The sequence below is a fragment of the Anomaloglossus baeobatrachus genome, chromosome 4, assembly GCF_048569485.1.
Source record: "Anomaloglossus baeobatrachus isolate aAnoBae1 chromosome 4, aAnoBae1.hap1, whole genome shotgun sequence".
NCBI classification, from domain to species: domain Eukaryota; kingdom Metazoa; phylum Chordata; class Amphibia; order Anura; family Aromobatidae; genus Anomaloglossus; species Anomaloglossus baeobatrachus.
Genome location: NC_134356.1, coordinates 585180140 through 585205720, shown reverse-complemented (window position 1 = coordinate 585205720; position 25581 = coordinate 585180140). Strand labels below are relative to the sequence as shown.

General features: G+C 40.7%; 1 protein-coding gene across 3 annotated transcripts in view; it reads left to right on the top strand.

Moving 5' to 3' along the window:
- Positions 1-25581, top strand: part of UNC5D (unc-5 netrin receptor D) — a 952147-nt gene that overhangs the window by 762292 nt on the left and 164274 nt on the right. For all 3 annotated transcript variants that reach the window (XM_075346117.1, XM_075346118.1, XM_075346116.1), the window contains one exon: positions 14750-14834. In XM_075346117.1, the coding sequence (XP_075202232.1) occupies positions 14750-14834 (85 nt within the window). The remainder of the gene's footprint in view (positions 1-14749; positions 14835-25581) is intronic.

The window sequence follows — 25581 nt, the reverse complement described above, 5'->3', positions numbered from 1 at the left end:
TAGTAGATATATGGCCAAAACCATAATCCTAGACAGGAAAATGGAACATGAAAAAGCACATTGTATTTTGTCAACTGTGTATCACAGCAACATTGTGTTCTGTATTCGCTTTCACATCCACAATGAGAACCCCACAGAGAGACAGATCGCAGACTCGATTTTGTGCAGGTGTCAAAAAAAGAAGAAAAAAAAGACAAAAAAAATGGTAAAATGAAATAAAGATAACAAAACAATGTGAGGGGCTTCAAGCTGCAGAGATCTTGTTTTATTGGGAGGAGAACGACAGCCGCTAGAAACCTAAAAACAGAAGAGCAGACATTTATAAAACACAATAGTTAGACAATTTAGTCTCCCTAGGGTGTCAGCAAAGTGTCATTTTAGGCCGGTTGGATGCAGAGTAGGCGGCGGGGAGAGGGAAGCATGATCTGGAGACACAAGTACAACAATTACAGAAAATGACAGCACTTATATCTGTCCAGTGGCTTTACACCTTCAGCTGCCGGGTGACTAATCGAGATCCCAGGAAATAGCATCCACCATGGATGGAAAGAAAGGTTTACCCCCCACCAGTGGGCATCACATAACAGCTCCTAAAGAGAGAGCACATGACATGAATATGAGATATTGGGAAAGTCAGGGGGATAGCAGGAAATATGTGTATTGCTTATAATGGAATATTAGATAAGGAACAGAAAAGAGATGAGTGGAATGTTTTGAAAGTCAAATTTGATGGTTTTGCCAAATTTTCCTAAAAAAAATTAGAATTGTGGAAAAATATTTGCATGACTCTCAATACTGGAAAGCTTGTAATTGCTCAGAAAATAGACTAAAGCGGGCTTTACACGCTACGATATATATAACGAGATGTCGGCGGGGTCACGTCGTAAGTGACGTACATCCGGCATTGCGTGTGACAGCTATGAACGAGCAGAAATACTCACCTTCTCGTTCATCGCTGACACGTCGCTCATTTTCTAAAAATCGAACGTCCTGTTAATCATTGTTCCCGAGGCAGCACACATCGCTCCATGTGACACCCCGGGAACGAGGAACTGCAGCTTACCTGCGGCCGCCGGCAATGCGGAAGGAAGGAGGTGGGCGGGATGGTTACGTCTCGCTCATCTCCGCCCCTCCGCTTCTATTGGCCGGCCGCTGTGTGACGTCGCTGTGACGCCGAACGTCCCTCCCCCTTCAGAAAGTGGATGTTCGCTGCCCACAGCGAGATCGTTTGGAAAGTACGTACGTGTGACGGGGGTTACAGCATTGTGCGACACGGGCAAGAAATTGCCCGTGCCACACAAACGATGGGGGCGGGTGCGATCAAAAATGCGATTGCACAATTAATTGTAACGTGTAAAGCAGCCTTTAGGGAGAAGAGAGAGCTTACACTTCACATGAGGATGAGAGAGAGACGACCCACTGAAAATAAGAGCTTACAGTCTACATAAGAGAAAGAAGATCCAACTGAACATAAGAGCTGCTGAAAACATGGGCTTACACTCTACAGGAGATTAAGGGGAAAACTTTTCTCCTTGCGGAGCCTGACAAGTTAATCTGGCTGCCAGTGAGGAGTCTTATAGCTGTAATGCTCCTCTGGGAAATATTCAAATTGTTTCTTCAGGGAGGAAGGAGACGAACGCTAGCGCCACCTATTGGAAGTAGCAATCCTACAAGTCTAAAGTGACCCTTTAACAAGCCTTTTCATATGACTTAGGATTTATGCCGGATTAGAACCACATTTTGGACACATGGTATTTTGGGGTGATTGCCCCTTGTTAGTTCAAAGTATGAGATCTGATCTGTCTGTATGAGAAGCTATAGTGAGGTCTAAGGGGAAAACATTTCTCCTTGTGGAGCCTGACAAACCAATCTGGCTGCCAGTGAGGAGTCTTTTAGCTGCAATGCCCCTCTGGGAAATATTCAAATTGTCTCTTCAGAGAGGAAGGAGACGAACTCTAGTGCCACCTATTGATCACATCTCATACCTTGCACTGAGAGTGGCAATCATCCCAAAACACCGTGTCTGCAAATTGAGGTTCTGATATGGCATAAATCCTAACTCCTATGAAAAGGCTCATTAAAGGGTCACTTTAGACTTTTAGGATTGCTACTTCCAATAGGTGTTACTAGAGTTTGTCTCCTTTCTCCCTGAAGAGACAATTTGAACTCTACAGTTGAGAGAGGACCCTGCTTACCACAAGGGCTTACACTCTACAGACAAGAGAGTGAAAAACCAAGACAAAGAGGCAAAAGAGAGAGAGAACTGACTGGTGACATTACTTTGGTGATATTTCAGAAGTTTGATGCCTTGGAAACGGGACTGTACCTTACAATTTTGAGAAGCTGACCATAAGAAGTACTTAAGTCTGGGCATGTAACCCGGCAAAATATGGTGATGCCTCTTACCTATTTTCTATTGTAGAGACAGTTTTTGAATAATGACCGGGTAAAGGTTTCCAAAGAATGCCTGAATGAATGCATGACAACCCTGCACTATATATGACTTTCACATAAGATCAGCAGCACTGATAAGATCATCAGGGTAGGGTCAGCTAGGGTCAGTCTACAAGTGAGCGGGGGCGCCATTGCGTCTAGCTATTTAGGGTGCCAACCCCTGCGGTCAGGAAGGGGGAGAACAGGGAAACTGCTTAGGACCCCCCCCCCCTTTTTTCTGGACCATAACATGTGTGTCAAATCACTTGGTTTTTAATTTGCACTTTTGGTTTATTAATAAAATATTGAATTTTATGGGGTTTTTGAGTTTTGTTGAAGGTATTATTGATTATAAGACAGACCCTCATTTTAACATTAAAAATTATTTTTTCCTATTTTCCGTCTGTAAATTTTTGGTGCGTCTTATAATCTGGTGAGTCTCATAAAACGAAAAATATGGTAATTTATGGCCCTAGGAATAGCGAGAGAAAATAATATCACCAGGTAATGAAGAAGTTAATACATTGGTACTAACAGATACAGCACATAGACACTTATCTATATTTATGGAGGAAGCCATGTGTTTTAATCCTGGAAAACCCTTTTACGGCAGTAGGATATTTTAGTCTCTACTTTGAGGCTTTCGATGGTTTGACCCATTCATTGAAATCGTAGGTACTGTGACATTCTAAAGGCACGATTCATGACCTACAAGCCGATGTGAAGAGCGAACACATAAATGCAATTCCCAGGATCATGATTTTAAAAGAGGGGAAAAACAGAGGCGTCATAATATGAGTTTGTTGGTTTTTTCTTTTATTCTTGTGCCATTGTTGAAAACAGGATGACTTGTTCGGCTGCCAGATTGGATAAAAGGCAGGCCTGGGTAACAGGTGTTCGGGTTAATCAAAGCTAGCTCGTCGAATGACAAAGCAGAGAAAAAGTGGCAGCTTCTTCTAGGTCTACGCAGAGCACTATCAGTCAACACACTCTGCATGGTATTTGGATATACGCTTGACTGAACGCTAAGCTGAATTTGATCATTTCCAGGCTAATTTCAGATTCCTCTCAGGGTTGGAAGCAATGAGTAAATAGATGTGTTCTTTGAGATAGCAGGACACATGCGGAAGAAGGCCTTCAGACACGCTACATGGACTCTGGGCCATTGCCCGGTACAAGGCTGCATTTACATTGAGCTCAGCTGGTTCAAGAAACCAAATTGAATTAATTGTGATGCAGCCAGGAGATGTTGGCACTTGTCTGAATCCTGTTATTGCTTCTACCTGTTTGTCTAAGGCTAAGTGCACAATGTGATTTTGGCTACTGTCAGTCAGAAATACCCAGGAGGTATACAGCCGACACAGTCAGAATGGATGCCGTCCGCAGCATCCATCCGGGATAGGGACAATTACAAATAAAAGTATACGGCAATTTGCTGCACTTTCCTATGTAGTTAAATAAACAGTATGACACATATCAGCCAGGCAGAGGCCAAAAAGACACTCTTTTCTCATCCATCTGGTGAATGGAGGCCTATTGAAATGTTAACAATCAAATATCTCCAGGAGCTTTTCTCAGCATATAAGTGCTGAGTCCACTTGACCTGACGTGAACCACAAGCTTCATCCACTACGTATGAAGAGTCCAATGAATTATATGTAAGGCCTGTTTCACACATCTACTATTCACAGTGTCAGAATGCACTGCAATAATTAGACAGAATGTTGTTCTCTTTATCCAAACTGAAGAAGCTCAAAGTCATACAGTCATGGCCGAAAGTGTTGGCACCCTTGAAATTGTTCCAGAAAATTATGTATTTCTCACAGAAAACTATTGCAGTTACACATTTTGTCATAAACACATTTATTTACTTTGTGTGCATTAGAACACAGCAAAAAAAGGCAAATTGGACATAATTTCACACAAAACCCCCAATTGACTGGACAAAATTGCTGGCATCCTCAAATTAGAGGAGTTGTCAGCTACTAGGATAACCCTTTCTGATTCCACATGTTTCCCCGAGGTAAAATAAAAAAGCCTATACTTATCATGCATAGTGGAACACATAATGCCAAATTTGAGTCAACTTCTCCCCTTTTATTCTAGTTTAAGATATGATTTTCATATTGCCCACACATGTTACTTACCACAGGTGAGTTTAACGAGCATCACATGCTAGAAACAAAGGTATTTACTCACAATTATGTAAAGGTGGCAACAATTTTCTCCAGCCTATTTCGGGGGCTTTGTATGTAATTTTATGTCCAAATTGCCTTTTTTTCCTTTTTTTTTTTATAAAGGAAATAAACGTAAGTATTTCCTGAAAGAAATACTTCATTTTCTGGAACAATATCAAGGGTGCTAAAAGTTTCAGCCATGACTGTATATGGGACTGTATGGTCCAGGTTAGGAGGCTGAGCTTGGAACGTGAATGTCAGACATGTGAAAGATATGGGGGCCTTATTAGGGATTCGGACTCTCTGAAAATTGTAGATTCACATTGAAGGCATCAAAACTATTAATTAAAACATGTGGAATGAAATACTTAAAAAAGTGTGAAACAACTGAAAATATGTCTTATATTCTAGGTTCTTCAAAGTAGCCACCTTTTGCTTTCATTACTAATTTGCACACTCTTGGCATTCTCTTGATGAGCTTCAAGAGGTAGTCACCGGAAATGGTTTTCCAACAGTCTTGAAGGAGTTGCCAGAGATGCTTAGCACTTGTTGGCCTTTTTGCCTTCACTCTGCAGTCCAGCTCACTCCAAACCATCTCGATTGGGTTCAGGTCTGGTGACTGTGGAGACCAGGTCATCTGGCGTAGCACCCCATCACTCTTCTTCTTAGTCAAATAGCCCTTACACAGCCTGGAGGTGTGTTTGGGGTCATTGTCCTGTTGAAAAATAAATGATGGTCTAACTAAACGCAAATCGGATGGAATAGCACGCCGCTGCAAGATGTTGTGGTACCCATGCTGGTTCTGTATGCCTTCAATTTTGAATAAATCCCCAACAGTGTCACCAGCAAAGCACCCCCACACCATCACACCTCCTCCTCCATGCTTCACGGTGGGAACCAGCCATGTAGAGTCTATCCGTTCACCTTTTCTACAAAGACACGGTGGTTGGATCCAAAGATCTCAAATTTGGACTCATCAGACCAAAGCACAGATTTCCACTGGTCTAATGTCTATTCCTTGTGTTCTTTAGCCCAAACAAGTCTCTTCTGCTTATTGCCTGTCCTTAGCAGTGGTTTCCTAGCAGCTATTTTACTATGAAGGCCTGCTGCACAAAGTCTCCTCTTAACAGTTTTTCTAGAGATGAGAAGGTGTGTCCAAACTTTTGGTCTGTACTGTATATGACAATAACGAATAACGTTTGGAACACCATTCTAAGTCTGAACTGGGTGCAAAAAACCTAAAAAAACATCACTATGGGGAGATAAGGTATGCATACCAGTGACTATGTAAGGGGAATACATGGAATAGCAGAAACTGCTGTGTGAATACTGACTTGAAAAATCCAATAGCTATGTGTAAAAGTGAAAGCTAAATTTCTCTTGATTCATATGTTCATGGCAGTAATGCAGATTCCATTTTTCACATTTTCACTTTTACACATAGCTATTGGATTTTTCAAGTCAGTATTCACACAGCAGTTTCTGCTATTCCATGTATTCCCCTTACATAGTCACTGGTGTGCATACCTTATCTCCCCATAGTGATGTTTTTTTAGGTTTTTGCACCCAGTTCAGACTTAGAATGGTGTTCCAAACGTTATCCTTATTGTTAGTATTTTTTCGTTTGGGAACCCTCCCCAACCACACCTATTGCCAATCCATATCATACGCATATATAGCCTGGGTCTCAGCTTCCCATACACGGTAAGTTTTTTAACTGCATGAGAGGACACACACAAGCTAGGGACCCCAACGTAGAGAAATACTTTGGCGTAGTGTTGGGGCTCTATTGCATTGATCAATTCAGTAGCTAAATTTCTCTTGATTCATATGTTCATGGCAGTAATGCAGGTTCCATTTTTCACATTTTCACTCTTACACATAGCTATTGGATTTTTCAAGTCAGTATTCACACAGCAGTTTCTGCTATTCCATGTATTCCCCTTACATAGTCACTGGTGTGCATACCTTATCTCCCCATTGTACTGTATATGAGATATTTAATAGGCAGATGCATGTAAGTTTGATGAGATCTGCTGAGAGCTGATGTCTGTGCTGGTCATTCCATAAGATTAAAAGTAGATTGATCTGCCAATCTGCCAATGATCAGCAGATAAATCTCATGCATGGCCAATGTAACACCTCATACACATGGCGATATAACAGATCTGGGTGGTATTGATTCATTATATGGCACTTATATAATTGTATTAGCCTACATTACCCATTAGGGCTCATTGAGGCTTCCGTGTTTAATGTACATGTTCTATCCATGATTTTCAGACAGAACTCATTCCAATTATAGTCTATGGGACTGTTCTCATGTCCAATTTGTTTTGCAAACCAAGTGTTCCACGAAAAAAATGGAGATCCTAATCATGAATCAAACTCTCCATGAAAACCATGCCATCCTAGTTGCATCCTAATGCTGGAATTTTTTGCGTATTTGTTTGATAGGAGAAGTGCAAAAAAAAATTGATGAAATTGATGATGGATCTGAAACACGGACCAAACACTGACAAATGACAAAAATCATTGACGTGGTAGGATTAAAAAAAACTATAGTTTGTTGGCATAGTGCTAAGGTCTCCACATGGATGGCCACCATCGCAGGCAGCATTATTCCCCTCATTGATCATTTTAAAATTTCCACCAGTTGAACCATAAAGAGTCTTCATTATAAGGGCTCTTTTCCACTTGCGATTTCTATGTGCGAGTGCGATCCGATAAAACATCGGATTGCACTCGCACCAGTGTTAATCAATGAGGCTGTATCCTCTTGCTTACATTTCTTTGTCACAATTCGTGCTCTCGGTGCAAATGCAGCATGCTCCGTTTGGCAGCGAGTCTCGGCTCACGCACCTCCATACAAGCCTATGGAAACATCGCACTGCACTGGCATGTTATGCGACTGCAGTGCGATATACGCAGAGACAGACAGCGGAGGAGATGGGGAGAAAGTGCTCCCTCCCTCTTCTCCGAGGCTGTGATACGATTGTCATTAGCATATCGCTTCAGATGCTCTCACATTGGTAGCGATACGCAAGTGGAAAAGAACCCTAAATGTGAGGAGCACAAGTGTCACCAGGATGGGACCTTGATGTAGGTCAATAAGATCCAGGTGCCATTGGTATCCATCGTAGAAGGATCTGGCAAAGTGTTGTGGCTGAGCATAGCCCTACCTCACCATCTGTTTTCTATTCAAGGGAGTAATTTTCACTGTAATTTTCCTGAAGGGTGATGAAATAGTATTGATAAATAGTCTCCATTATATTATGAGATCGCATCCATCATTTGTGCATGTAATCCAAAAAGTGTCATTTCTATGACTATGGTTGACTCTTATCTGACGTATATTTACTGGATTATAAAGTCTATTGATATGAAATATAATATAACTTAAGACAATGGCATGGCTTTCTGCCCACAAGAGCTTTCAATCACTAAAAATATGATTGCTATAGATGAAGACGTGAGAGATGACTCGTGCCCCCCATTAACACCTCCACAGAGCGCCCGCCGGACACATCCACATTACCGCTTGTTATTAATATTAATTGCGCCGGACAATAACTTACACAAATGTCCTATAAATCCATCAAGCAAATCACCATGTTGTAAAAACACAATATAGTTACTCATCTAGTACTCACAGAGGTCAGCGCATCGAGACTCGCTATCGATTATCCGCCTTCATTTCTAGCAACGCTTTAATTGATGCCACAATTAGCGGCGAGTTATCATAATATTGCTATTACACAGTTACAAATGGGATAACATTGGATGGTGTTTATTGAACAAATGCCGTCTGTAAAGGAACTCGCATTAGTGAATGGAAAAGATATTCATTTCTGGAAATGGAGATTTAATGAGGTTTTAAGAGGTTTCAGCAATGCTGATTGTACCAGTACATTCTGACCATACAGGCTCAGGCAGCGAGGTCCAGCTTATTGTATTACAGCTGTCTGCTGATATAATGGACTGACTGCTTGACTAAAGCTGTTCTCACACATTTCACATACGTGACTGTAGCTTCCATAGACCCACATTCATCAGATCTAGATTAAGTGTGTCTATTTGGCCTCCATCTTCATGATGTATATTGGGGGTTCTATTTTTTGTCTGTATGGATTAGCACCACAAATTAAACTATTCCATATAAAGATCCAGAAAAAAACAAACCTTGTAATATACTTTTGGGATTTTTTGCATATGAGGCTACAGGTGACAGATGCTACTGTATGACATCCATCACAGTTTTTCATTTAAAAGGAACCTGTCACCAGATTTGACCCCTATAAACTTTGACCACCACCAGTGAGCCCTTATATACAGCATTCCAGAATACCGTATATAAAGGTACCGTCACACATAACTAGATCGCTAGCGAGATCGCTGTTGAGTCACGATTTCGCAGTAGCGATCCCGTTAGCGATCTCGTTATGTGTGACATCTACCAGCGATCAGGCCCCTGCTGTGAGATCTCTAGTCGTTGCAGAATGGTCCAGGCCATTTTCTGCAAAGGCGATGTCCTTCTGGGCAGGACACATTGCTGTGTTTGACACTGTGTGACAGGGTCACAGTGACTGCTGAGATCGTTATACGGGTCGCTACTGTGACCTGTATTGTTCCTGCATCACTGGTAAGATCTGACTGTGTGACATCTCACCTGCGACCTCCCAGCGACTTACCAGCGATCTCTATCAGGTCGCATCGTTTTCGGGATTGCTGGTAAGTCGTTGTGTGTGACTGAGCCTTAAGAGCCTAGGGTGCTCTGTATAACTTAAAAACACTTTTATTCTACTCTCTTAGGGGGCTGTATGGTTCGATGGGTGTCACTGCTCTCTGGTCCGGCGCTTCCTCTCTGTTGCGATGGCCCTCCTCCTTCTTCGCAACCTACGTCATCCGCACTGGCCGGCATTGTGGTCCTGCGCAAGCACACTTTAATCTGCCCTGCTCAGGAAAGAGAAAAAAGGAGTTTTTGACTTGTGATAAACTACAAAAATATTTTTATTAACACATATACATTTTACATGATAATACACATTAAAAATATCCAAACAAGGATATTACAAGTTAATGTACCCAGTTCCAAAAATGTCAGTGACTAGTAAGGGGTCCAAAAAAGGTAAGAATAAATAAACCTCCCAGATAAGTGACAATCATAAATCCATCCCAGTAGACGAAGAGTTAATGGAAGGAAGTGTTTTTAAAATTTTCCCAAAGGGACTATATCTCCATATATAAGTAACAAACTATCACTTCAACAGTCACAATGACTAATGGGAGATGAAAGAAGGCTACATACCAAAAATGCTCCCAGATAACTAACAATAAACCCCATCAAAAAAGGGAAGAAGGGGTTAAGGAGCAGAAAAGTTTGCAAAGGTTACCCATGAGGAAGATACCCCCATGCACAGACCACCAGAGCTCCACTCCGATGCGCATTTTACCACTTTTCAGGGAGTGGTAACCAGCTAAACACCAGGACCTGCCACTAACTTCAGCCTATAGTAGCCGCAGAACGGCGCATGCGTGTTGGTCAATTAGTACCACACATGCCTCCCGGCTGTCTGAGAGAGAGACAGGTGCCCTGCGTCACCGGGTAACCCGGGGTAACAGGACGCCCAGCACCCTCCCATAGGACACTGATGATGATGCCGCTGCAGACACCAATGATGCAAGGCATAGGCGCACAATGGCAAAACCAGAGGCTGAGGCCATCTAAACTATAAAGAAGCAAAAGAACATCCCCAGGAGCTACCCCAAATATGGGGGCCAAAGTTAGAAAATTAAAAGGGGAGTACACACAAAATCAAACATTACTATTAATTACGGCAAAGTATAATTTATACACATGTACAAAAATGTGTGTATATATATATATATGTATATATATATATATATATATATATATATATAAAAATATATCCAATAAATATTTCAATGCATAAATATGATATCTTTATTACAATTGTATAGGTCAAGGTACTGTACCAAATCGATAATCATAGTCCTGTGCAGGTAAAGGTACCGTCACACATAACGAGATCGCTAGCGAGATCGCAGCTGAGTCACGGTTTCTGTGACGCAGTAGCGATCCCGTTAGCGATCTTGTTATGTGTGACATTTACCAGCGATCAGGCCCCTGCTGTGAGATCTCTAGTCGTTGCAGAATGGTCCAGGCCATTTTCATCAAAGGTGATGTCCTTCTGGGCAGGACGCATCGCTGTGTTTGACATTGTGTGACAGGGTCACAGTGACTGCTGAGATCGTTATACAGGTCGCTACTGCGACCTGTATTGTTCCTGCATCGCTGGTAAGGTCTGACTGTGTGACATCTCACCTGCGACCTCCCAGCGACTTACCAGCGATCCCTATCAGGTCGCATCATTTTCGGGATCGCTGGTAAGTCGTTGTGTGTGACTGGGCCTTAAGATGTAAGAGCTGCATTGGAAATAAACAGATTTTATTAAAATACAAAAATTTACAATTAAAAACAAAGGGAACAAATATCCAAAAATCTGCAATTATAAAAAAGAAACGAAGCTCAGTGACTCATTTAGGCCTTTCGGAGCCACCGTATTCAGGGTACTAATCCATTTCACCTCCCGTTAGGCTAGTAGACATTTAAAATTCCCACCCCTTATGCCACAGTATACAACATCTATACCCCATACCATGAAGCATTTGGGATTACTTCCATGTTAGGTCTTATAATGGCGAGAGATAGTCTCAAGTTCAGTGTTATCGTCCGCTATCCTTGCCGCGCCAATATCTCTCACGTGCTCTCTGACTTGAATCCTTAGCTTTCTAGATGTGAGGCCTATATAAATTTTTGGGCAGTTGCATATAGCAAAGTAGATAACACTGGATGTATTGCATGAAATATGTTCCTTGATGGCAAAGCGTTGCTGCCCATTGCTGGTATGGAAGTCAGAGGCGTAGGACAGGACACGGAAAACATCCTGGGGACGGACCTCTAGAGCCAAACACATTAGTTATTCGAGGGGGTTACATAATATAAAAATCTGAGAAAAATGTTTCTAATATTTGAACTTCTTGATATCGTATGTTTGATGGAATCAGTGCAGCCGACTGAACCCTTATTTTATAAGCTTGTGTTTTATACACTTACTGGCACTCCAGACACCTAATTAATCATCAAAATGAAAAATAAGTTATAAAATAATTAAAAGTACAGTGATATTAAATGAGCAGAATAAAAAAAAAGCTTTTATAAAAACTTAAACTAAGATAATAATAATAATAATAATAATAATAATAATAATAATAATAATAATTAATGTTTTTATTATCATTATTACTACTATTACTAGATCCAATCAATTTCAATCCAAGAGATGTATCAGGTATTCAGTGGGGTCCTCACTGTTTCCTAATATAATTAGTTACTTTTATTTAATATTTAATTGGATAAATATATTACTTTTATTTAATATTTAATTGGATACATATATTCCATTCGGGACTCACAGAATATCTGATACGTCTCCTGGATTGAAATTGATTGGATTTAACTATATGTATTACTTTTATAATTAGTTTTGCTAGTATTTTAGATTATCATATTTTTAGATTTAGGTTTGATGAAAGTTTTTTTTTAATTCATTTCATTTAATATCTCTGCAATTGTATAACAATTATTTAGATGTAATTTTGATGTTAAAATGGAGTATTTATCGTGTCAGTGATTTTGAATGCCTGTGTCTTGACAAATACTGTGACACAGGAGAGGAGATTGCATTGAAAATCACTTGCTATTTAGGTATATTGTATAGTGATTTAGTTACTTTTATATGTACCATCTGTTCACAATACTTTCTTTTAGTTATTTTATTATTTTTCTTTATTCTTTTTTAGTTTTAGTAATCAATCTACCTTTTTGAAAATCTTAATTGTGGGATGGGATGATATATATTAACTGTTTAGTACTTTGTCTTCAAAAGTAAAAAAAAATAAGTAGCAGCAATTGTGCATGTGTTGCTGAAATATTTTAGATGAAAAATTAATCCAAAAACAGACTAAATTTACTACTAAATTTTATAGTTGGCTTTCAATTTGCAGAATATGGGCTGACATTATGTTAGATGACGCTCTCCACGGTACCTTCTTTCGAAACCCTCTGTTACGGTCACCGAGGGGCAGCGAGCATCCGGTAGTGGACCCACTTGGCCGTACACTGCATTCCCCTGGAGGGGCTAACTTGGAGCTATCCCCTATACAGGGATTGTCAGGCACAGCCCCAGTGGGCCTTATGTACGACAGCCAGGGCCAGTGGAGTAAGCTCTAATGGACTGGTAGCCTCTTAATGTCCGGTGCGGGTGTGCTCGGATGTGGCAGCACAAAGGTGGTAACTCGGACTAGGCAGCATGGCAGTGGCGACTCAGACGTGGCAGTACGGAGGTAGCAGCTCAGACATGGCAGCACGAAGGTGGTGGTTCAGACGTCGCAGCATAGAGGTAGTGGCTCAGACATGGCAGCACGGAGGTAGCAGCTCAGACATGGCAACACGGGGGTGGTGGTTCAGACGTCGCAGCACTGAGGTAGTGGCTCAGACGAAGCAAAAAGAAAGGAGGTGGTAGTGAGCTGGCTCTAGGATGAGACACAGGTTAGAGGAACACAAAACTGGAACTAGGAAACAAAAGAGCTGAACTAGAAACAGAATCTTAATGGGACCTGATAACTGGCTATGCAATAACTAATAAGCAACATCCTGTAAGAGGAGGCATTCTAAAAGAGCTTAAGGGTAATAGCTGACCTCAGGGATCACTTCTGGGTAATGGGACGCCGGCCCTTAAAGGAAGGGGCATGGTCGCTCTACACCCCCTCATTATAGTGAAGATTGGTTACCAATAACTATAGTGTACTGGGTTTAAATATAAGTGGCATAAGGCATAGTACCATACTCTGGCCAATTAAAACTTCCAAACAGTTGCCGAAAAAGTAATATTATACAGTGTTCTCGCCATAAAAAATAATACATTGTACAGTATTTGAGTAGCAGCTTCATAATACTAGTACCGTGCCATAATTAAATAACACAAAGCTAGTGTGCTAAAATGGTAGCTTCATACATAAAGTGATCTAATAATAAAGGCTAAAAATGATTAACGAGGTAATTCCATAAGTATCTTCTATTCACAGGATATACAATGAATGGATGATTACTGGTGGTCCTACTGCTGAGATGTAGCTCAGTGGTTAGCACTGCAGTCTTGCAGCACTGAGGTTCTGGATTCAAATCCCATCAAAGACACCATTTGCGAGAAGTTATGTTCTCCCCATGTTTGCATAAGTTAACTCTGGGTACTCTAGTTTCCTCCAAGACTCCAAAGACATACGGATAGGGACCTTAGATTGGGAACCCCAATGGGGACAATGTTGCTGATATATGTAAAGTTGATAAATAAATATTATTATTATAATTTGCTGGTCTCAAAATGCCCTGTGTGAATGAAGCCGTGTGAGCATGTGCAACTACCACTCTGTTCATTGTTTATAGAAGTGGTGGTTGCACATGCTCACTAACGCTCCATTCACACACAAGGCTTTGGGACCCTCGGTTTCTGAATCATTGTAGATCTCAGTGCTCAGAAATCATATTTTTACAAGTATAAAGTAGAAGGAAAATAGCTTTTGCTTAAAGATCAACCCCTTTAACAATGCCATATAATAAATATTGAGATTTCGGGTGGACACCCCTTTCAGCATGAGTAGCTAATGTGCCCTGTGCCATAGCACCAGTCCTACACCCCAAATGCCAGGTACAGGTTGCTGTGAATAGTCAACCATGGACAATCACATTTCTATGTTCTCCTTTCGTATGTGCTACAAGTCACTGTTTTTCAGTCCTAGAATGAGCAGTAAAATTAATAGTAAAACATTTTGTAATCTTCACTATATTCTCTAAATTAACATTCATAATGATTCATGCTAATTATTTTTACTTTCCGACTGTGAGTTATGGGTTTCTAAACAACACACCAAAGGGTGTTCACGCTTTCTGTATGTGTCCTGTCATGTACTTTGTAGGGAGATGAAGCTTATTGATGTCTGTTCTAGTCAGGCATTCTCTCCCTGATTTTATCTCTAAGCTCCGTCTCGTTATTTTCCAGGGGTGAGCCTGTTGATCCCGCATGAGGCGATTGCAGAAGACAACTCATGGGAAATCTATCTGTCAGTCAATCAAGGGGAACCAAGGTAAGGAGAATGATGGGCATGTGTTAATGGAAACAAACAGAACAGTCTGAAATGAGAAAAGTGTTCTTTGTTTCAGGTCAGTGATACAGAATGATTGGAGTGGGAGCCTCGAATGGCTCTAGTTGGATCTCATGACAAGCCCTGTAGATAGAGTATAAGTGATTTATATTTTTATGTGGTTTAGATTCAGTGATAACCAAAACTACATTTCCAGGAACGTCTTTTCGTGATATGCAGGAAGTAACATTTTTTTGTCTAGAAGTAGAACTAAGAACATATGTATAGTCATACTATAAGGAATAATACGAGCATCAGTATCTGCTTTTAGTTTTTAGACCCTCATTGATGGACGTCAGGACATTATTAATGAGCCACTAAGCAATTAGGTCACTGACATTTCATCTCATCATTAAGGCTTGATTATCCATTTGAACTATCTACATTTTACTAACATATTGCAATTATATAGTAGTAACATATGGTTATTATGAAAGCCAAGAAAAAAAACCTTTTTCATTGTCCTGGGTCTAGATCTTGATTTGTCACTCCAGGACAATTCTGAAAATCAGGAACAACAAATAAGCTTAGGTAGAAAACTCAAGTCCTGCACTTTTACATTCACCTCTATGCACTGAAAATGGCAACAAGGGGCATCTCACCATCCTGACATACAACAAGTGCATTGAGCAAAGTGACTATGGGATGCAAACATCACAAGGGCTTGCAGATCCAACACTGATTCGGCTAAAATGTAAGAAACTTTGTTTTAAATATATATATATATATGTGGCACGGTGGCTCAGTGGTGCAGTCTTGCAGCGCTGGGGTCCGGGGTTCAAATCCCACCAAGGACACCATCTGCAAGGAGTTTGTATGTTCTCCCCGTGTTTGCATGGGTTTCCTCCCACACTCCAAAGGCATACAGATAGGGAATTTAGACAAACCCCAAGCTGGTTCACATCCAGAGAGCAGAGTACTGCTGAATAATATCCTTTATGCTACTGCTGTTTGTGTCAGTGATAAGAAATGAACGAAGAGTAGGATCCTTCCCTCTGTGTATTGTGTGGTACATAGCAGAAATCTCCTCCCCTAATGAAGAATATCAGTCATATACAGTAATGTTGAGTAATAGTGCTATTCTTCATGTGCACACACATGAAAGCTTATTGTGAAAAGATCCATGAAAGTACAGCTACCCTTTGAATACTTTTTAAAGTAAAAAACTGTAAAGCTTTGAAGATTGAGTCAAAATGACGGGTGTTGTGTCTCACCTCCTATGTAAGAAGAGTGGGTAGACATTTGAGTGGTTTGTCGAGTCCAGTATTGTAGTCAGTAAATGGTTCCTGCTCAAGCTACATGGATAACAAGTATGCAAATATGAAGCCTAACAAATAAGGATGATCGTATCAGACAAGATTCAAATTCACCAAATCTGCCGGAATTTACCAGAAAATTCAGTTTATCGCAAGTTTATTCTCTGTGAATTGAATGTTCGTTGTTATGCTCTGGGGTTTCAGAAGACCCCAGGGTTACATAAATATAAGATGTAGAAAAAAAGCAACAACAAGTAATACCTCACTACTCACCTCTGCTGCTCATTGTCAACTGTGGGTCCTCGGCCCCTCTTCTTACCAATGGCATCTTTATGCTAAGACATGAATTCCAGCCACGGCTAGACCCTGGAAGTCCCTGCCCATGTGCAGGACCTCCAAGGTCCAGTTTTAACCATCAATCCTACCCTACAGTGCATGACGTAAGGTTACGGCACATGTCCTGATGTCATGACTTCCTACATCCCACAAAGATCTCCTGGGCTTGGCTGTTGCAGGAAATCTTGGCCTAGAGTGAAGGGGCCCAGAGTTTCAGTGTGCAGAGGCAGTAAGAACAAGCAACGAGACCCCAAACAGGGAAAAGCATGCCGTGAAGGTGGCTGGGAGGTGAGAGTTGAGGTATTAGTTTTGGGGTTTTTTTACATTTTGCCGGCTCAGAAAAATGGCGGCCACTTGGCTGGCATCTTGCTATGCTCATGGTGAGCAAATTTGAAAAAATCTCCATTCTGAAGAAAATGAAATTTTATAAATTTTATAACATTTAAGAAGTCAATTCCACTCAAAGACTTTTTCCCAACCCTACTATCAACACTTAACTGATCTTCACAACTCAACAGTCTGCACTAATGCTGTAGCTACAACCCAAATGGTGCTATCAGTGCCACGTGTCTGAATTACTCTACACAAATTGTTACCATGTATTAGTGTTATACAATAAATTGTACCAGTATTGCTGTGCAAAAAAAAGGAAATTCTACACAACACAGTACCACTGTGCCAACTGTATGACAACTGTCTGGATATTCTCTTGGATTCAAAGTTTGTAGATTATAGTCTATGGAGAAATTATCCTAACGGTATCAGGAAATTTAAACTATTTTAAAGGGGTATTCCAGTAGGTAGTAGTAATCCCCTCTCCACAAGACTGGTAGGACACTCAATGATTTTCAGTGGTCCCTTATCCCCTTTTGAAAGGAGTAGCAACCCCTCTGCATTAGAGAAATCTGTATGAGGCTTCGGCAGTTTCATAGAAAATGTTTTTATGGACTGTCCAGGGATTTAAGGATGGTTAATCCATGTGCTTGAACCTAAATTGTCTATTATGTGAACAATTGTGTCAGTCTTGGACCGGTTTGGGTTTCCTTAGATTTGGAAATTCCAAAACTTTCTGTTATTGAAAAGAAAAGTACAATTAAAACCACTAAAGAGTCCCCAATGTATCATGTAGTACTGAGGGAACTTGTATGCGTCAGGTTTTCTTTTAGCTTTCAATTGAAGTGGATATATACTAAATAAGTGTAACTTTTGGAGAAAATTCACTCACACTCCATTATATGGCAAGCGTGTTGCTCTTGTATTCAAAGTTTGTCAATCAAAAAAAAGCTATTGCGTTGCTGTAGATTTTCAGATAAATCCCATTACAATGTGTAAAAGAGGAACGGCTCCTGTTAACAGCATTCTACAATTTGCCAGCAAAACCACACGGGACTAACTGATCACAGCTTCAATATTTAACAAAGACAGAAAGTGCAGAGCCAGCCCGCCCTTTCATCTAAGGGAGGTTTACAATGCACATCCTACAGTAGGTCAAATGGGAAGAATAGATATACTAATGTCATTATTATAAAATCACAAAGGCTAAACATGAAAAGAGTGGAAACATATAGTGGTGTGAAAAAGTATTTGCCCCCTTTTGGATTTTTTATTCTTTTGCATGTTTGTCACACTTAAATGATTCAAATCACAAAAGAAATTTAAATATTAGACAAAGATAACACAAGTAAACACAAAATGTAGTTTATAAATGAAGGTCTTTATTGCTAAGGGAAAAAGGAATTCAAACCTACAGGGCCTTGTATTAAAAGGTGATTGCCCCTCCCTTAAAAACATAAATTAACTGCGGTTTATCATATCTTTGAGAAACTGAGTTCAATTTCCCTAGCCACACCCAGGCCTGATTACTGCCACACCTGTTCTCAATCAAGAAATCACTTAAATAGGACCTGCTTGACAAAGATAAGTAGACCAAAAGATGTTCAAAAGTTAGACATCATGCCCAGATCCAAAGACATTCAGAAACAAATGAGAAACAAAGTAATTGAGATCTATCAGTCTGGAAAACGTTATAAAGCCATTTCTAAAGCTTTGGGACTATTGTGAACCACAGTGAGAGCCAATTTCCACAAATGGCAAAAACATGGAAAAGTGGAGACCCTTCCCAGGAGTGGCCAGCCTGCCAGAATTACCCCAAGAGTGCAGCGAGAACTCATCAAAGAGTTCAAAAAAGATCCCACAACAAAATCAAAGGAACTGCAGGCCTCCCTTTCCTCAGTGAAGGTCAGTGTTCATAACTCCACCATAAGAGAGAGACTGGGCAAAAATGGCCAGCATGGCAGAGTTCCAAGACAACAACCTCTGCTGAGCAAAAAGAATATAAAGGCTTGCCTCAGTTTTGCCAGAAAACATCCCCAACACTTTTGGGAGAATACTCTGTGGACTGACAGGACACAAATTGAACATTTTAGAAGGTATTTGTCCCTTTTCATCTGGCGTAGAAGTAACACAGCCTTTCAGAAAAGAAACATCCTACCAACAGTACAATGTGTTGGTGGTAGTATGATGGTTTTGGACTGTTTTGCTGCTTCAGGATTTGGAAGACTTACTGTGGGGAATGGAACCATGAATTCTGCTTTCTACCAAAAAATCCTGAAGGAGAATGTCCAGCCATGTGTTCATGACCTCAAGCTGAAGCACGCTTGTGTTATGCCACAGGACAATGATCCAAACTACACCAGTAAGTCCACCTCTGAATAGCTTAAGAAAAAACAATATTAAAGGAAATCTGTCACCAGATTTGGTGACTATAAGCTGCGGCCACCACCAATGGGCTCTTATATACAGCATTCTAACATGTTGTATATAACAGCCCAGGCCACTGCGTTGAACATAAAAAATACTTTATAATACTTACCTAAATGTTCGATGTGGAGCAGATGGTTCAGAGGGGTGTCTCTGTTCTCTGGGTGCGGCGCCTCCTCTTTTGGCCATCTTTGTCCTCCTTCTTCCAAAGCCTGAGTGCATGACGCGTCCTACGTCATGCACACAGGCCGGCATTGAGGTCATTGCCAGTTATTGATTGCCAGTTATTGCAAATGCTTGATTTCAGTTGTTGCTGCTAAGCGTGGCCCAACCAGTTGTTAGGTTTAGGGGTAATCACATTTTCCCACATGGCCCTGTAGGTTTGGATTTCTTTTTCCCTTAATAATAAAGACCTTCATTTATAAACTGCATTTTGTATTTACTTGTGTTATTTTTGTCTAATATTTATATTTATTTGGTGATCTGAAACAGTTAAGTGTGACAAACATGCAAAACAATAATCAGGGCTAACATTTTTTTGACACCGCTGTATATGTACAGTATGTGTCTATCAATAGCATATGAGCAAAAATCACATGCTTGAACGAATTAATGCGATGAATCAGTCACATCACTCTCCATTCACATCATAACTGACAGTTCATCCTTATTTGCCACATGCGTTGGGCATGGCATGCATTTTATTTGGTATTCATAAGAGAACAGGATTGAGTTCAAGAGTGGATTACAAAGTAATGAATTAATTTACTAGACTACTCTACTACAAAAAATTGTCAAACTTGAAGTTTCTTAGTTTTGAAAAAGTTTATATCCATGGCTGTTAATAATAATGAGGTGTTATCAATTAGAGTACTGCATGCCTGGAGTAAAGAAGGCTTCCATATCAACATATAAGGTGATCCTTTACTGTAGGAGCAGTGACCCTTTGCTAGATGAAGTTATCAAAGGCAATTGTCATTTGTAATTATTTAAAGAAACTTGAAAAGGAGCCTGGATAACTTTGTTTAGGATGATAATTAGAGATTATCAGAAAGGTTTGAAAATCCTTGGTCTGGCATCCAGTCAGGTCCACCATCCAGACCGGTTCTCCAAAGAAGATAGACCATTCCTGTGTTCACTTCTGGGCTGATAATTGTCTGTTTAGCAATCTGTGGGGTGCCTCTGCCAATTACTAAGAGATCAATAAGTCATGATGGAACAATAAGATACACATCTAGTTGGCTAAAGGTGGTGTCACACACAGCGACAACGACGTCGCTGCTACGTCACCATTTTCTGTGACGTTGCAGCGATGTCCCGTCGCTGTCGCTGTGTGTGACATCCAGCATCGAGCTGGCCCCTGCTGTGAGGTCGCCGCTCGTTGCTGAATGTCCAGCTTCATTTTTTGGTCGTCGCTCTCCCACTGTGACGCACAGATCGCTGTGTGTGAGAGCGAGAGAGCGACGAAATGAAGCGAGCAGTGAGCAGGAGCCGGCATCTGGCAGCTGTGGTAAGCTGTAACCAAGGTAAACATCGGGTAACCAAGGTGGTTACCCGATATTTACCTTCGTTACCAGCCTCCGCTGCTCTCACGGTGCCAGTGCCGGCTCCTGCTCTCTTCACATGTAGCTGCAGTACACATCGTGTAATTAACCCGATGTGTACTGTAGCTAGGAGAGCAAGGAGCCAGCGCTAAGCAGTGTGCGCGGCTCCCTGCTCTCTGCACATGTAGCTGCAGGACACATCGTGTAATTAACCCGATGTGTACTGTAGCTAGGAGAGCAGGGAGCCAGCGCTCAGTGTGCGCGGCTCCCTGCTCTCTGCACATGTTGCAGCACTGTCGTTATGATCGCTGCTTCGGCTGCTGTTTGACAGCTAAGCAGCGATCATAACAGCGACTTACAAGGTCGCTGCTATGTCACAGAAAATGGTGACGTAACAGCGACGTCGTTGTCGCTGTCGTTTAGTGTGACCCCAGCTTTAGTCAGGCCTATTGACTAGGTGTTATGTGACATCAGGATGTTGTGTTGACCTATGTTGTGTTGACCTAGGGAACAGGAAAGGAAAACAATTGTTGTTGCAGTTTGGAATACTGCCCTGACATGGCTGAATTGGAGGACCGAATTGGAATCAAGCCCAAAATAGTTGAGAAGCTTTTATGCATATTTTGATTCCACGAAAATTCACCATAATGTGAATGGGAATGGTTAATCCCAATAAAGATTAATTTTAATGGGCTTGAAAAGTGGCATAGATTTTTTAAAGGGGTTGTCCACTACTCGGACAACCTGTTCTCAATTCTCAATCAGTATGCTTCTCCGGGGCTGGAGCCATTCCAATGGTGTCAACACTGGGTAATAATACTTTGGAATAAAGACGCTCAATAGGGTCTTACACGGTAGGAAAAATAATAGACAGAGTTAAGGCGCACTCACCTATTTAGGTTGTGACAATCACAACCCCTTTAAACACGTGCAGTGATGGTAAAAGCCACAGCCCTGAAGTATAAGATGTAGAATTCAATAGGAGAAGAAATCTCCTGTGAAACATGTCGGCCTGTACAAACAATAAAGGAATTATATTAACATCGGATTCCGTGGGGTTAGCGCAGCATATACCTGATTTGTTCTCCTATTGAATTCCAATGGTGTCAACACTGGCACTCCTGGGGTTCGCGTGACATTGTTATGTCACACAGTTCCTGTGGTCAATCAGCTGCTGCTTCACTATGCTCTCTTTCGGACTTGATTGACATCCAGAGGAAATCAAAGCTGCCATAAATCATAGTGTGACTTAAAGGGACAAAAACAAAAAACCCCTATTCAAACTACTTTTTATTATGTTCACTTAAAGTACATATACTGACAAAAAACACACAGCCATGTGAATACAACATATATAGTCACAAATAAATAAACACGTACAAAGGTGAGGGATCCAGGGCAAAATCCCCTAGAATTTCCCTTCCTAGTCGCGGAGGTTGGCACCCTTAGATAGATACGAAGTGGCGCCCCCGCTCTCCGAAGGGTGACCCAACTTTCCATACACTTATCAACTAATATAGTGCTACTGTTCTAGGTGTAGTGACAAATTATACACAGTGAGAAGTACCTATCAACAATGACCAATCAGAAAAAAACTGAAAAAACAATCCCTAGTTGACCAATGATCATTTAAAGAAATATAGATACTAATAGGCAATATGGGAATAAATGCAAATGCATCAATAATCTCTCCAGGTCAACATTATTGGGCAATGTCACAGTGGATACACATCAATAACCTTTGCCCCCCTGAGTACTATCCAGAGAAATGTCCATCATGACATAATAAATTAATCCATCAATAATACATTAGATATAAGATCAATATGATGCACTAAAGATTGGTCAAAAAGCTCAAATGGCACAGATTAATCACAAAACCGTGAGGTTAGGTACAACACATCCACAATGTAAAGGGCACTTTACACAAAGCGACATCACTAGCAATGTCGCTAGTGAAAGCACCCGCCCCCATTGGGTTGTGCGTCATGGGCGACATCGCTGCCCGTGGCGCACAACATCGCTTAGACTCCGTCACACGTACTTACCTACCTAGCGACGTCGCTGTGGCTGGCGAACCACCTCCTTTCTAAGGGGGCGGTTCGTTCAGCGTCACAGCGATGTCACTAAGCGCCCGCCCAATAGAAGCGGAGGGGCGGAGATGAGCGGGACGAACATCCCGCCCACCTTCTTCCTTCCTCATTGCGGGTGGCCGCAGGTATGAGGTTGTTCCTCATTCCTGCGGTGTCACACATAGCGATGTGTGCTGCCGCAGGAGCGACAAACAACCTGCGTCCTGCAACAGCAATGATAATCGGGAATGAAACGACGCATCAACGATCAACGATAAGGTAAGTAATTTTGATCGCTAACAGTCGTTCGTGCGTTTCACATGCAACGATGTGGCTAACGAGGTCGTATGTGCGTCACGAATTCCGTGACCCCAAGGACATTCAATAACAGGCTAAATATAGATAAAAACAATCATATGCTCAATAGCAGACAATTAGCTCAACAATGGAACTCAGTCCAGCAATGGAACTTGGCCATGGTATCAATCTTTTTCTTTTATAAGGGGGAAACAATACAGGTTGAGAAGGGGTTGTCCAAGTAATGACTAAACCCTTTAAAGAAAGAGTTTCTTTATTTCAATTTGTGGGAAAATTGGTTCAAACCCCTTTATCCCATTAGTGCTGGTATGATAGAGATCTTACTTGTATTTTTCCAGCTAATTTAGTTTCTGAATGTTCTTTAATGCTCAGATGGGTAAAATACGGCAAACGACAAAACAACACAAACAGCGTACAACATTCCCTTTCAATAACACCTTTTATATATTTGTCACAAATGATCCTCTATGTTGGCTATTTTCCTCATACATGGATTCTCTACATCTAAAAGTTTCACATTAGCAGCACTAAAGCTTTGGTTAGCCTTGAATGCGATGAGCACACTGACATCTTGTTCTCAGGCAGACTCAACAGCAACAAAAACATGCCTACATAGATAAAAAAAACCTTGACTCCAACAACTTATCAGCCCTGCAAATTCAGTCCCTTTGCCTCTTCATTAAATTACAGTAAGACCGGAGTTCAAACCCTCTCCATCTGAACTAGTACTGACAAGACTATGATAAGGACACAATATTTTCCCTATTTTATATCTTAAATAAAAATGGTTTCCTTTTTTTCTCTCTTTATAAATGTCTGATATATAGATTAAATGAATTACTCTCCTCGCTGGTGTCAGCCTGGAGTGAGAAGAGATTATTTCTAATATCAGGCATCTGACATTCGTATCTATAGCAAAACAGACAGGAAACACAGGGAGTTGGGTTGAACTATGAACGGGCATTATTCTGGAATGGTGACTTGGAATTGACATTGCTTTTTAATCACACACAAATAAAAATCAATTAAAAATGTAAAATTCCTATTTGAATCTAAAAAAAATTGTTTAAAAGAACTGAAAGTCCTCCTCAGTAGTTGATACCTTTAATGGCTAACTGAAAAGATGGTAATAATAGCAAGCTTTCCAGACTACTCCGGTCTCTTCATCTGGCCAAGTATAAGACTAAATCTGAAGAGTCACCTATTTATACGCAACAAGACATAGAATAGTGCAGTAAATAAGACAAGTGACATGAAACAGAACTATCAGTATGGCAAGGGGACAAGCAGTTGTGGCAGTAACTATTGCAGCAGTTCATAGATAAGGAGTGTGAAAGTTTTATTGTCCTCTGATTGAGGTCTGGTCCAGAGTTGTGATGCCCCCAGATGGTCTGAGGAGCACATTTCTTAATTGATGTAAACAGACATAAATCCATGTGACACATTCATTCGTGCTCTGAATGTGTCAAAGATCATCATAAGTTTGTATTCCCAGACTCTTCTTCATTCTCTGTGGGATTTGAAGTTTCCTTTCAATACCAGAAATTTCATGTCCGGGATGCTATGGTCTGGGGTGCAAAAATATTTGGCCACAGTTACTGTAGATCTATCCTATTTTCTCTAATTGTGTGGCGATGAGAATTCATCCTTGTTCTGAGTTGTTGTCCTGTCTCTCCTACATACAGACCCCCAGTTGGACATTTGGTACATATAATTAAATACACCACATTAGTTGTGGTGCAGCTGAAGGTACCTGGGATCTTGTAGTCCTGATGTGATCTGTGAGTCTTTATCTTGTCCATTGTCAATATAAATGACAAGATCTAAAACTTTAAAATAATAATTCAGAATTAAAATGTAAATTTATTTAAGAAAACAATTGGAGCCTTTATGTTACTAAACTCCCTTTTGTAGTTACAAAAAGTTGTACTATTCATCCAACATACCCATTTTGCCTTCTACCTAGTAAAGAAGTTCTCCCATCAGAGTTTTTATTCTCTTAATATATTGTAATTATCATGTTAGATAGCACTGTGTACTTATATTTGCTGATTTCCTACCCACTTAATTCTTCTCTTTTCTATTAGGTCTAGGACATCACGTAATTATAAACAGACTAGCTGAATCCTTCTAAGCTCTATGTAGAAAAAGGAAATCTCTTTTCCCTGCATCAGTCATCAGAGCCACAAATATTTTGTAGTTGATGGCTCAAGCAGGGAAAAGAGACATACTGTTTCTACATAGAGCTAATCTGTTTTTAATCAAATTATGGCATAGACAGTGGAAAGAGAAGAATAGACTGGGTAGAAATGCAAAATTAGCAACTGTAAGTAAACAGTGCTATAAAATATAAAGATTGCAATATATTAAGAGGATAAAAACTTTGTTGGGAGTGCTTTATTAA